The sequence below is a fragment of the Peromyscus eremicus genome, chromosome 20, assembly GCF_949786415.1.
Source record: "Peromyscus eremicus chromosome 20, PerEre_H2_v1, whole genome shotgun sequence".
Lineage (NCBI taxonomy): Eukaryota > Metazoa > Chordata > Mammalia > Rodentia > Cricetidae > Peromyscus > Peromyscus eremicus.
The window spans coordinates 10,712,150-10,727,257 of record NC_081436.1 but is presented as its reverse complement, the minus strand read 5'-3'; the positions used below and the strand labels follow the sequence as shown (position 1 = coordinate 10,727,257).

Below are 15,108 nucleotides of genomic sequence, written 5' to 3'. Positions count from 1 at the left end.
CAAATCAACTAAGAAGTGCCATGAAATGGCCAGAGGCCCTTAGGTCAAAGGAAGTAAAGGCTACAGTCTTTTAAAACCATAGTCCTAGTTAGAAAAGGGCTTATTTGAGGATTGGGAATAAGAAGGAATACACATGAAACCCATGAACATTGGGGCTTCTATCTACAGACAAGCAAGAAATGAAGGTGGTACCTATTTTGATCAGAGTATGAAATGCCTGTGAGTTGTGGGATTTTCTTCACCTGTGGTCTGCTCTCCTCAGCATCTATAGTCAGAGTTTAGGGATAAGGATTCTTCTCTGTTGTCCAAAGGGAAATTCTAAGGCTGATTTTGCTGTTTTTCTGGTAACCCTGTCTATCCTTGTGGAGCGGCCAGAATCCCAGAGACCCACAAGTGAAAATAGGAAACTACTGGAGAAAAAAAAAAAAAACTGGCTAGCATCACCACATCGCCTCTCCATTTAACTTATATAATTAGTTGTCATTTAGGCAGCTTCCTCTATGAAATTTCCGCATATTTTGATAATATGCTAGAGATAGAAAATATTGCCTCTATGAATTTGAGAACTCAATAAAACAAAATGATTCTTATGTATCCAAAGGAAAATATGCTAAATTAAAAATTAATGCATCTGAACACGAAAATGTAGTTTAAGGATGCTTACTCTATTTTTAGAACCTAGGAATGTCTGAGTGCTGTAAGATTTTTTTTCCTACACAATCGAAAGCTCACGAAAGCTTTATTTCCCTCATTTTGTAAAGTCAATTGTACTTGATGCCAATATTTAAAATTTCCAAGTATATTTAAAACATTGTATATTTTTTAAAGAGGAAATGGGTAAGTCTTGGAAGGAGTCAGTGCTGGGAGCAGGGTCCTAAAGAGCTCTTCTTTTGGATTAGACTCCTTTGGGATATAGCTGGAGTGATGTTCGGACAACTGAGTCAGACTCCCACACAAATACGAAGTGATGAGCTGAGCCCTGGTCAGCAGCAGCCTGGGAGCACAGTCTGCTCAGGGGCAGTCTGCAGCTCTCTAATTGGCTCCCGGGAGCGTGCAGGATGACGGATTTCAGTTGTGGAACTGCTGGCCGCTTCCCCCAGCACTATTATCTCAGAGTGACACTTCCATTACTCTGAGCGAAGAAAGATGAACGTCACCTGTCAGGGGCTGGTTAATTGTGTTGCTAGATGTATGTTGCCAGGGCGCAGGTTGGACATTTATGAACATAACTGCTTCCTGTGATGTCCACCATCCTTCAGGGATCGATATGGCTCTTACAGCACGCGTGTGTAATTGAGTGAAGGCACTTTCCACGGAGGGGCGAAGAGGAGCCCATTGTGGGAGCTTCATTGTCCATACATTCACCATAAATGAGCTGATATTTGCCATTTATTGTGTGCAGCATTGTGGAAATAGAAACTAATGTGCCACTTTCATTTGTTCTCTAGATAAATGGGGAAGACATTCAGAACCGGGAAGAGGCCGTGGCTCTGCTGTCTAGCGAGGAGTGTAAGAGAATCGTGCTACTCGTCGCCCGGCCCGACATGCAGGTCAGAGCAAAGGGCAGGGTCTTCAGCCTGGACTTTACATTCACTGAGTTCATGAATGAATGTGCACGCCTTCCTTCTAGGCGACATCGAATCACTTCTATGGCTGTCTGTATAACCACACACAACACTGGTCATCACTGCCTAACCTCACCCCCAAAAAGATCTGCTAAAGACTCCACAAAAGGCATCTAATTTTAGGGAAAAATATAAAATGCACAAAATGGAATTCTCTCTCTCTCTCTCTCTCTCTCTCTCTCTCTCTCTCTCTCTCTCTCTCTCTCTCTCCTTCTGCTTCACAGTTTCTTAAATGAATTAACAAGTGAGAAATAGTTGACTTCAGATTATTTTAAATTCTATGTAGACCCTTCCTTTAGGCGTCCATCTAAAATACATAATTGGCATATTAAGGCATCATGAAGGATTCTCTAATGAGGAAAATATTAGCATATGTAGCTATCATCTTAAATCTTCCTGAAATAACTCTCAAATGAAGTCTCTCTAGTGTACTTCCGTGGAGGACATGAGTTCTTTTCCATAATTAATGTGACAAAAACATTTTTTCTGCCGCCCCAAAAATGATGCTTCAAAAGGAATACTTTTATATCTTGACAGAGGAAGATGCCATCAGAGTAAAGGAGAGGTAATGGTGGGAGAAAGGTACTTAACTCGTGTCTCTTTTCACATTCTTTTCCTGTCCCATCAAATGCAAAATGGACAGGACACTGTCACCGTCCTATCCACCTGTCAGTGGTGTGAGGGAAGTTGGTTATGTCACCATTTGTCTCCTAGGTTATTGATCTGATATTTTTCAGACTCAGTAACTACATTCTCTCTATAAATTACACCAAGTAAGTGTATTTCAATGTCAGGCTGGGTCCTGACTTGAATATAGTGGTTATAAAAGATCACTCTTTCCAAATATATTTCCTTTATGCCCTTGACCACTCTAAATGGTTCTCATAAAGTCTGCTGTAGCCTGCAGCAGAGTAAAGCTCCACACCTGAGGTCTTGGTGGTGGGAAATGAGCCCATATGACAGGCTGGGGTGCCTCCTTGCTAGGTGGGAATGTTTAAAATACATTTAAAATTGCACCAATTATCTGGAAGATTCTTTAGCCAATTCCCTCACTGATCCCATTTCCTAGAAAAGAATAAAAGGGATTATATATCAGTAAAGTTCATGGCAAGTTGAACGAACTGGGTAGCCATCCCTTTTGTAGAACGATTTGTTAGAAGGCAATTTCCTGCCTTTCCATGTAGCTGCTGGGGAACTCATGAATTGAAAATTGAAGCATTTTCCAGAGTGGTCATAATAGGCAGTAGAAATAATAGATATTAATGTCTTAAGACTGGACCTTGCTACTGTTTGTCAGATGCACCTGGCTGGCAGAGGGTAACTATCTGGCTCACCCTCCTGAGCTTTCCCCTGCAAGAGTAAATGTTGGAGGGTAAATCATCAAATCAGACTCTTTCTGTCTTGATGACAGTCTCTGATGCCACACAACACCATGCCACCTGTCCAAACCAGGATCGCCTTCACCCTTGGTCCTGAAAAAAGGCTCTATATGAAACTAGAAAAGACACAATTGCTTTGAAACTTGGATTTCCAGTGAAATCATCCAAGAAAATTCATCTTAACACTATACCTTTAAAATAGGATTTACAAGGTACACGCTATAGTTGTGGGGGGCGGGCAGACAAATCCTATTTTTCCATCTGCTATCTTTGTCTATCAAATTCAGCATATCTTGTTGCATCGTGAGTGTATATTTTATGCCGGGAGAATGAGGAAACACACTATTTGTGTGCTTTCCTTAACGTGTTTAAAAATGTTTCGAATGCTCTCCAGATTCTTGGGAATGATCTATGTGCTTGCTGGGGGCAGTATTGTGCATCTGTGCAATATTTTTAAATAACTCATTTCCTTCATCCCCTGTCACCTTTCTTTCATTTCCTGCCCATTTTCTTCCTCAGACCATTAAAGATATTGCTTTTCTATCCCATTCCCCTGGGGAGACGGGGCAGCGAGGGCTCTCAGAGAAACTTGGAACGACTACTTTTGAGACGGTGTGCTCTGTCCTTTCTCTGCAGCGCTATGTCTGACCTACTTTGTGTGGACACAGGGCCCTGTCCTGGGGAGGTGATCCTTCCTTGCAGCTCAGCTCAAGTAGCACATTGACCACCGATGTATGAGTTTGCAGAGGTGCAGCAGGGGGAGAGGGAGCAAGGGGCAGCCCTCCATTCCTACTGTGTTGTGTGCCCCAACCTAGAAGACACACAGGCACCTACAGATGGTGACTTAGCCAGAGGGAGTCATCTCTACCTTGTTCTCAGCTTTCTCACCATTTCATTTAACCCTCAGAAGACTGTTCTTATATAATAATTAAGAAGTATCTATCTAGCTTTGACCTGATTAAAGAAAACTATCCTTGCAGTGTTTGTAAGAAGCAAACATTCTTAGCTTGAGATAATTTTGTTTGGAGCTGAATTCTGCCGCTTCATGGCTGAGGGGGAAAAAAAAAAAGAACTAAACAGTTCTTAGTTACAATAGTCATTTGGACACCTTTCTCAGCCACATTAAGAAAAATGACAGATAAATTCGCCCTTACTTTGGCATACAGTTAGATCCGAGGTGATGTAAGTTCTGCGTGGGCTTTAATGCCCAGCATGGATCCACACATTCTAGTTTGCTTTCTGTTAATGTGATGAACACTAGAACCAAAAGCAATTTGGGGAGGGAAGGATTGTTTGCTTGTTTGTTGGTTTTACCCCATCCTGGAGGGATGCCAGGGCAAGAGCTCAAGGCAGGACCTTGGAGGCAGGAGCTGTAGCAGAGACCACAGGGCATGCTGGGCACTGGCTTGCTCAAGTACCTTCCCTAATACAACATAGGCCCACCTCCCCACGGATGGTACCACCCACAGTGGGCATGGTCCTCCTACCTTAATTAACAACTAAAAGAAATGTCCCCTCCCCCCAAACATGCCAGTTTGGTGGAGGCAATTCCTTAGTGGCTTTTCCCTAAACAAATGTTAACTACCTATGACACCATGATCTGCCCTCTATTAACTTAACGAATGCCATTCATGTGTGTGAATGCTTATGATACCATTTAATCTCCTATTTTCAAGTTTTTTTTTAAATTTTAAGACATTCATTTGTCTTTAAAGGTTTCTTATTGAAAAACACCTCCAACTGTTGTCCTTTTGTGCTCATTAGACACCTGTTTTCTTTGTAGCACAGAGTAAAGCAGAGTTTTGATGACAGTGCAGGTCACTGAATGAGCCTAAACAGTTCATTTATGTACTCCAGCTCCAGACATCCACTTGGAGGCCAATTAGCTGCTTTGGCTGTCAACAGCAATCCTGTTGTGATGGTTATCTACGGCTTCCTACTTTACTTTGTATGAGGAAGCCAACCGGGTTTGTCTAAGTGAGTGCTGAATGAGCCTCACATGAACTTTGACATCTATCACCCACAAACAAAATTGTGCACCACTCCATTACCTTTAAGTACCATGCTGCCCAGGATCCCTAGGACGAATAGACATGATGGGAGCTGGGGTCTTCACGGTACTGTATGTGCTTAACATGTTTGAAGCCTTGAGGAATTCTCAGAACCCTGTGAATAAACAGGCATGGCGATGTTTGTTTGCTTTTTTCCTCTAAAGAATTTAGGTGCCAATGAGATGGCTCAGTGGATGAAGTCACTTATCACCAAGCCTGATGACCTGAGTTTGATTCCCAGAAGCCACCTGATGCCAAGAGAGAACCTAGTCCTACAAAAAGATGTCCTCTGACTTTCCTATGGGCCCCATGGCATGTGGACACATACAGATGCACACACACACACACACACACACACACACACAGTATGATAGAGACAGAGACAGAAAGACAGAGAAACAGACAGTAAATAAATAACCAAACCACTAAATAAATAAATGTTTGGGTGATTGGTTTTTAGTTTTTGGATTTTTTTTAAAATTTTTTCCTCTTTTTTACAAATAAAAATTATTGTTGTCTATCAATTCTTTTATGTCAAGCTTCCACCTTGCTAACTTGAGTCACCCAATGAAAAATAAAAAAAAGCAGGATGAGGGTAAAATCTGCTTGTTGGGGGTACTTTGTATACAGGCGCACTAGGGGACATTGTTAAGGGTAAAAGCCGAATTGTCTCATAGCCCTATCAGAACTACTGCAGTTCTTTTAACCCAGGGCTGCGGGAGATAATGAGCACGCCAGCTGTGGATTATGCAGTATGCTTTTCACAGGTTTTGAAAGAAGGTAATGTTCTGTGCTGTGGGATTTACTCAGTTATGAGAGAAAAATCTAAAGCTGTTTCAGTAGAGGATAAAAGGCCTAAGAATCCTTTTCTTTGCTCCTTTTTGTCTCACCTTTTCTTCTTTCTGAGAGGTGACTATAGGGGCTGCCGCTCTGAAGAGAATCACTGATAAAGAGAGCCGGTTGGCAGTCAGTGTCGAGGCTTGCCCTATTTTAGCATGGGTCTCACCAACATAATGTAATGTTCTAATGTGCTCCTTTGCAGCTGGATGAAGGCTGGCTGGAAGATGAAAGGAATGAATTCTTAGAGGAGTTAAACTCAGAGATGCTAGAGGAAGAACATAATGAAGGAGCCCAGCGCACAGCCAATGAGCTGCAGCAGGTAGGGCCACCCATCTGAACAGCATTATTGGAAATGCCGCTAGTTTGCTTTAATGGGGAAGAAAACACAGTCAAAAGGTATGCTCAAACATCTCTGTCATCATAATCTTTTTGAGCAAATGATCTTCTCAAATGAAGCAGAAGGAATAGCTATCTTTTCTATTCAGAAGATTTCCAGGTTGGAAAGCCAGAGGACTATTGTTAATATAATACAGTAGCTTTAAGATGTTGAAATAGGTAGTCAACGTAATTTGCAGAAACTTAATAGTAAGAGTGTGTGTGTGTGTGTGTGTGTGTGTGTGTGTGTGTGTGTGTGTGTGTTGCATTTGGATATGCTAGCTAGGAACAACCAGTTGTCAACCATGGGATAACTTCAAAAATGGAAGTTTGAACTTTACAATATAAATGTTTCCGTATGAAGAGTGAAGCTGTAAACAGAAGAAGGTGTGATGTGAAGATGTGTGTACTTCATGGGTTAATCACACCTGTGTACTCCTAAACAACCATAAAGGTGACCTTTGGCCCCATGGCTGCTATATGCATATCCCACAGCATGATTTGAGGTGATTGACATCATGTTGTCTTAAGGTCACATACTCATTCAACAAAAATTTACACTCTTAATATGTTCCAAGTACCATTTTTACTACTGAGAATGTTTTAAAAAAATAAGAGTTCCTGACCTTAATTAATTCATAACGAGGGAAGATCACAGTGTGGCTATGGCAGAGTGAGTCTAGGAGTCTACTTATTTTTATTATTTTCACACTATGTCAAAACAAGTCTATATGACCTAGATTCTTATTCTAATTCATGTCCTTCATCAGCCTGACATAATCTTGTTAACATTTCTCTGTCAATTTACCAATTTCTTTAATTATCATCCTATTCCCAACATTAATTATTAACTCATCCTAAAAGATTAAAAAAAAAAAAAAATCCTGACAGGTTTAACCATGTGAAGCGTAGACATTCTAACACCTCACCAAACTGAATAATGAAATATGTTTTCATGCTACCATCTCAAACAAAATGTAGTAACTAAACCCGGAGACAGCAAACTATACCATCGCCACAGCCAGGAGTGACGTGGATCGGAATTGTTCCTGGCCACTCTACTAGTCCGTGCTTAGAAGTGCTGCCGCCGAGTGGTCGTTGTTTTGCAGTATAGGTAGGGTTGGAATTTTTATGTGTGACTTCAACACCAGCCACAAATAAAGATATCTTTTGTTGGCAGCTGCTGCTTACAAACAAGAAAATCCTTGCTGCAGGCTTTTTCTTTCTTCGATACAAAATGTAACCTGATACAGAATTGACAAGGGGTGGTTGGAATAAAGAAGGGAGAGGGCCTGTCTAGGTAAAGTGATACAGTGCCAAATGCTGCCTACTCATCAGGAGTAATACAAATGTGAGGGCTTGTGAGGGAACACCAAATATCCCCGAGGGTAGATGCTCATTGTGTAGAAATTTTTCTTCAGCATAAGACTGAAAACCGATGAGAAGGAAAGAAACCTTTAAAAATGCTTTTTTGCGCTTCTAAGCCATGATATTTCATTAGAAATGTCCTGTCAGAAACACTGTCTGTCACAGTCATAATTCCAGAGGGCAGTGATATATGACAGCAAATCATTATGTTAACAGCAAGGAACTCTGGGATAGAAATGGAGATTTTGATTTTCACGGTTTTTCATAGACCAGTGACGATGAATGCAAAGTTAACTTAAATTTGGAGGCACATGAATGAATGCTTTCTACCAAGGTTAACTTTCCACACTATCTCGGGTTGGACAGCTGCTGTGAGTCACTGTATGGCGATTCTCACAGCATGGTTTGTATCTTTCCGACTGTATGTAAAGTACTAAAAATACTGGTCTTTCTGCATTGTCTCTAGTCTTTATCAGATATGAGAATGTTCTTATTGTAAGGACTGTTACATATAAACTGAAACTCTCAGAAGTAATATGTCCATCAGGAGTATAGTGGGTGAGGCACAGCATGTAGCCCTTCTCAGACAGTCAGGCGTGGGGCTGAGAATGACTTTCCTTTGATAATTATGATATTTTTTTTAATCAGTAAGACATTTAAAATCAGTGTGCTCATAACAAATAAGGGAACTTACTGTAGGGAAAGCGAGAATCCTAGAATTAAGGATAGATGGCTATATTTTCCTTATTATTTATATGACATTACTTTTGGGAAAGAAAATAGCAATTATCTAGAGAGAGCTTTTAAACTTATTTTAGAGTACTTTTATTAATCCATCTATTCTTTCTTACCACGAGTTTAATTGTATTTAGTTATGTAGTTTAACTGGCTAGAGTAAGGAGATGGATCATGTAGTGAGTAGATGCACATGTAAGGAAAATAATGTAGAAAGAGCAATGTGGAACACTGGTATGTGGTAAGGAAAGAGTAATGGGCCATTGATAAGTTGTTCCATAGGGAAGTAAAAATTATCATGGAGTAAAATTATATATATGCATGTACACAACATATGTGCATATTAGATATGTCCATATATATCAAAACATTTTCAATATTATATGCATGCCTGCTAATCAGTGTTGCTCAAAATTTCTTGGAAACTATCCATTTTTCACTTGTGTTATTGGGAAAGGTATCGCTGTTCAGTGGGTGCAGAAGCCAATACTATGGCTTCAGACTTTTACAGAATAAAAAAGCTGTATTGTCTGGGCAACTAGCAAAGAGGCCAGGAGCTAAAGCAGGGCTCACTTACCTATGTGATGAGTTAATTTGGGGGGATCTCTAGGAGCTAAGAAGGAGGAAGTTGTCCTAGTTAGGGTTACTATGGCTTTGATGAAACACCATGACCAAAGCAACTTGGGGAGAAAAGGGTTTAATTTAGCTTACACTTCCATATCACTGTTCATCATCAAAGGGAATCAGAGCAGGAACCTGGAGGCAGAGGCCATGAAGGGTTGCTGCTTACTAGCTTGCTCCTATGGCTTCCTCAGCCAGTATATTTTTTAATAAAACCCAGGATTATCAGCTCAGGGATGGTGGCACTACCCACAATAGACTGGGCCTTCCCACATCAATCATTAATTAAGAAAATGCCCTACAGCTAGATCTTATTATGGCATTTTCTTAATTGAGGTTCCCTCCTTTCAAATGAGTCTAGCTTGTGTCAAGTTGACATAAAAATAGCCAGGACACTTACTGACTCGACAGCATGCCTCAACATTGGCTACACAATTCTGTGTGGGCAGTTACTTTCTATACAAGGCATCTTGAGTACATAGCATGGTTGTGCTAACCACCTGGATCCTTCTGCTCATATCCAGTCTTAAAAAAGCTGGTTCTAATACATAATAGTCACTAATGAAAGACTTTAATTCTTTTTCTGGAAGATATCCTCAGAATTTTATTAGTTAAGAAAATTATACCCAGATGTATCCAAGTCAGAAGTAATTTCAGTCCTTTGTCTTTTTTCATTCTTCAATTTTGAAAGTTTGGTGAGGACTATTATTGCTACTTCCTGTTGAATTAGGGTCTAGTTAAGTGGTTAGATTTGGGGTTGCGGAGTAAGCCCTGTGTGCAGGGAAAGAATCATAAATTGGTGGTCACCATTGTGTCTAGGCAATCCATACAAGTTATGAACCTTAAAAGAAGTCAGATGCTCATGCCTAGAGATAGAATCATCATCAACTACAGGGAAGAGCACAGGAAGGAACCTGGCAGAGCAAGAAGCCAAATGAAGACACCTAGAAATGAGATGGGAAGCCAACCATGGTCAAGGGATAGAATCACCTTTTGGTGCTATACTAGCGTTAAAACCTTAGCTGCTTCTAATTCCATTTGTTGAGATATGTTAATATACATGTGAATGATAGTGTTCATCATATCACAGACTACAGTGTTATTGTGAAGCTACTAAGTTTAGCACAATTACTATCAGAGTACCAACAGGTGGGAGATTCATCACAGGCCTGCAGGCCTTTTCATTTGGCATACATTACACTGATATCTTTCTGGAGTCCATTTTGGCCCCTCACTGTGCTCTTTAGCCAGTGAGAGATGAGACATGGATGCCGAAGTTCTTATTTTTCCAGAGAAACAACTTAACCCAATAAATCATTTACAATAATATTTAGAATAACAGATCCATGTAGTGCTTGCTGATGGTATTTAGTTGGCGTTTATTTTTTCCTGAGCTGTTGCTAGAAGAGCACAGAGTAGTGTGTGTGAAGATACAAGCCTCTTTCTGGCTTTGCTCTCACGGCAATAAGACATTTAGAAGAAAATTCTCAAGCCAAGGATGCCTGTTGTACCTTACTAAGTCCTATTTGCTCTTCTTTTCTGATGATAACAGGCATTGTGTCAAGGAACTGAGCAAGTATCACTGTGTAATGAACTGAAGACCTATAGAGTCTTGATATGCACAATGATAAAGTTTTAAGAGGGAAATATGAAATAAATAAGCAAAAACCCCATGTTACAGTCTAGCTTTAAACAAAGAAACATAATTTTCTGTAGCCATGCCAATTTTTATCAAAGAAAACCCAACTTTTTGTGAATTTAGTTTTTCCTAAATATTGTATTTAAAAGGACTCCTTCCCCTAAGGATCAGGGCTCCTTGCAGAAAGAAGAAGCAGAACTTGTGTAAGAGCCTGTGGGCTAGACTGTCTCCTGTGAGACGGCATCTTTATATATGGCAAGGAAGCTGTACCTGTGAGAGCTCACTAATGTGAGCATCTAAGTAAGACTTGCATAATGACAACACCAGGTAACATGCCACGGCAGATTGGGGAACACTGACAAGGCTTGACCCCTAGATGAAGAGCTGCAAAGGTTGCTGAGTGAAGGAGAATCGTTCTTTCCAGTCCCCGATAGGTTATCAAATCTTAAGCAGTCAGCCCGAAACACATGTGTACATGAGCAACACAAATGGAGCCAGACGGTTGCGTTTACACACACACATACACACAAACAATACAAATTAAAAAAGAATAGGTCATAAAGTTGAGAAGGAGTGGTGGGTGAGGGGGCACAAGAGGAGTTGGATGGGAAAGAAGGGTGGAAATGATGGAATATAGTCCTCATACGTAAAATTGTGAAAAATAAAAGTAATAATATTAAAATTTAATGCAAGAGAGGATTCCTTAGGAGTCTTTTCAATGTATTTGAGTTCAGATACTGTAGAGGAAAAAGCAAAGTGTAGCTGACTAAAGACAACAGTAACCAGTAGAATTCTGGTAAGAATTAACTGTTGACCAAAAAAAAAAGTAGTTATTTTAAAATGCTGTATGTGTGAAAGTAATAGTCATGATTGGTGGGAGAGTACCAGGACTACCCAACTTTTATAGACTAAGAACAAGTACAGAACTTGAGACTCTCTTGCTGTTTCAGACACAGAGAATTGAGATTCTGGTTTCCTATCAGTGTGTTAATGTTCAACTTTTAGAGATGTATATAAACAATCTTTCCCTAACTATAGCCAGCCTGGTAAGACACAAACCCTCTGCAGGATTTTTTCTTTAAAACATTTGCCCTCTACAGACTCTCTGTCACTGCTCAGAGCCCCTCTGACTTATTTAGGTCCCCTGTCTGTCTTCCTTCCTTCTCACCATCCTGGACCAATTTGGTCATGTCACCTAAAATTCTTTCTTGTCCACAAACATTGTCTTCTGTTTTTCTTGTCAAAAGATACCTTAATTTCAACAAAGACAGAGCTTGGGAGGTTCCAACATGGCATGCTAACATGGGTCTAATATTTTGTGATGCCAGCCTTACTGTCTTCAGTAAAGTTTCCCCTGAATTTACATTGTGGGAATCCTTCTGACATACGCACTCTGACACCAATGACAGTGACAAGAGGATATGTCACTGGTGGACCAAACCTAGGACACCCCCTGAGAGGCTTTGATCCTGGGTCCAGTCTGTATTTTCATTTTATACCCTAAAACCACAAGATAGGGTGGGCAAGCAAACGAGATTCTACAGAAGTATATAAGGGAGTCAGCAGGTTGTTAAGGGCAACGGCCCATTGTTTCAGCTATTTCTCCAGGTCATCCTGTATCAGGGAGCAAGTAAAGTCGTGCTTGGCAAATGGGCAGGACAAGTTGTGCTTTAAGTAAATCACTACATAAGTCAATAAATCAGTGTTGGATAATTGGTCCTTTCTACCTTATTCTACTTCATTTAAGGAAAGTTAAAAAGCAGCAATAGTTAGGTGACTGTGACTCCCAAGCACCGGACCACTGAACTGCTAAAGAACATGAAGATATTCTGTCTTCTCTCTTGTGTGTTTTCACCGGAAAAGTTTAGGTTCACATCATATATATTTTCACCCCAGTTTCCCAGACAGAAAAGCCTGAAGGTAAAGATCCTTTAGTTTCCAGGTACGCTGCCTCGTTTATACCCAGCGAGTGTTACAGGCATAATGAAAGAAGTGCTTATTCCCTCTATGTCTCTGCACAGAAGGCTGTCAGGAGCTAATTGTCTTCATTTCTAAAATTAGTATGCATGCTACAGTTAGAGCTGCATCTAGGAATCGCGCCTCAGGCGGGAAGCAATGTTTTTCAGGCAAGTGTACAACAGCCTGTGTTTGTTCACAATGACTTCTTGGGATCTCTTTATTTTCAGCCAAAGAAGCAGGAAGAAGAGGAAGGCACAACAGACACGGCGACATCTTCTTCCAACAACCAGGAGAAGGACAGTGGAGTGGGACGCACCGACGAGAGCTTACGGAACGACGAGAGCTCGGAGCAGGAGAATGCGGTCGAGGGCCCCCACAGCACATCTCTGAAGAGCAAGAGAGAGCTGGGGCAGAGCCAAGACACCCTAGGAAGCCTCGAGCTTCAGTGTCACGAGAGCTTTGCTGGTGGAGAGTGCCTGGACTCGGACTGCGCCAGCAACCATGAGGTATGTGAAGGGTTCCAGCAGCTGTTGGAGCTGAAGATTCGAACCCACGGAGACTATGACCTGTACTACTCAAGCAGCACAATTGAATGCAACCAGGGGCAGCAGGATGGGGTGGAGCATGAGCTGCAGCTGCTTAACGAAGAGCTGAGAAACATCGAGCTGGAGTGTCAGAATATCATGCAGGCTCACAGGCTCCAGAAAGTGACGGACCAATACGGAGACATCTGGGCACTGCATGACGGAGGATTCCGAAATTACAACACCAGCCTGGATACGCCAAGGGGGAAACTGGATGACATCATGGAGCATCCGGAGAAGTCAGACAAGGACAGCTCAAGTGCGTACAACACAGCCGAGAGCTGCAGAAGCACGCCACTGACTATAGACCGATCCCCTGACAGCTCCCTTCCAAGAATGATCAACCTTGCCAATAAGAAAAACCTAAGAAGCACAATGACAGCCCATCAGTCCCCCTCCAGACCGAGCACCAAGGAATACACATCTCCCAACGTCAAAACCACCGACGAAGGTTGCAGTATTGAAAGCCTGGAGAAGAGTCTAGAAAACCACCAGCTTCCGGATCAGGAGAACACAGTCAATGAGCGCACTCCATACCTCTCTCCCTACCACAGCTCCGCCTACAGATACGCCAACATCCCGGCACATGCCCGGCACTATCAAAGCTACATGCAGTTAATTCAGCAGAAATCTGCCGTGGAGTACGCCCAGAGTCAGCTCAGTTTGGTGAGCATGTGTAAGGAATCGCAAAAGGGCTCAGAGCCCAAGATGGAGTGGAAGGTAAAAATTCGGAGTGACGGGACTCGGTACATAACCAAGAGACCAGTGCGAGACCGAATTCTGAAGGAACGTGCCTTAAAAATCAAGGAGGAGCGGAGTGGCATGACCACCGATGATGACACCATGAGTGAGATGAAAATGGGGCGCTACTGGAGCAAGGAGGAGAGAAAGCAGCATCTGGTGCGGGCCAAGGAGCAGCGCCGGCGCCGGGAGTTCATGATGCGGAGCCGGCTGGAGTGTCTCAAGGAGAGCCCGCAGAGCAGCGGCGAGGGCAAGAAGGAGCTGAGCATCATTGAACTGAGCCACAAAAAGATGATGAAAAAGCGAAACAAGAAAATTTTGGATAACTGGATGACAATCCAAGAACTGATGACCCATGGAGCCAAGTCTCCCGATGGCACGAGAGTCCATAATGCCTTTCTGTCGGTGACCACCGTATGACCAGGCGAATGGGACAAGCGGCTCGGAGCGCATGCTACCTGTTTCGGTAGAGTACGATTGCCTCGTTCAAAGTGGCATTTTTATATATATTTTGTGACTTTACAGTTTAAATTTTTTGTAAGCAAAAATACCTGGTACTTTTTAATTTGTTTTTCATATGCTGGTACCGTCTTTGGCTAAAGTCTTTCCTTAACTTGTGATATATTCATAGCACTCATTTATAGAAAAAAAATAAAACATTGAAAAAACAAAGGAAAGAAAAAGATCGAACAAAAAAAATTAAGGATCTAATTAATTTCCTATTTTAATGTATCTATTGTAAGTTAAAATCTGGATTTATTTCTCTAATTTTCTTATTTTCTATTTTAATAATTCAATGCCAAAACATGTCTATGCTTACTTCCTGGCATAGTGTATAATAAGTCAAATCGGCTTATAAACTACATGCCACATCTTGTCTTATACATGAAGTAACACCCCTTTTAACATCCTGTTGTACATTTAACACATTAATGGCAGTTGTCTTTGTCTCGGTAAAGTGTGGGTGGACAATCTTCCTGTGATATGTAGTGACACTGGTCATGTAGCTAGATAATTGTGGTAACTTGTGACAGTAAAAAAATAAATTATTGATTATCCTTAAGGAAAGTTATCAAGGATTGTTATTTTCCTTGTCCACTGTGGTTAACAAGTTTAGTTGTGCATATACTATTAGAAGACTATTAATTGTGAATTACAAATTGTGCACTTTTTCTATCACCTTTTTTCAAT

At 41.3% G+C, this 15,108-nt stretch overlaps 1 protein-coding gene across 1 annotated transcript in view; it reads left to right on the top strand.

Annotated features, from left to right (window-relative positions):
- Pdzrn4 (PDZ domain containing ring finger 4) overlaps positions 1 to 14,543 on the top strand; it is a 342,539-nt gene extending 327,996 nt beyond the window's left edge. Inside the window, 3 exon segments of the mRNA XM_059247386.1 lie at positions 1,449 to 1,550; positions 6,098 to 6,214; positions 12,820 to 14,543. Of these exon segments, the coding sequence (XP_059103369.1) occupies positions 1,449 to 1,550; positions 6,098 to 6,214; positions 12,820 to 14,337 (1,737 nt within the window). The 3' untranslated portion in view covers positions 14,338 to 14,543.
- Positions 14,544 to 15,108: the final 565 nt, after the last annotated feature.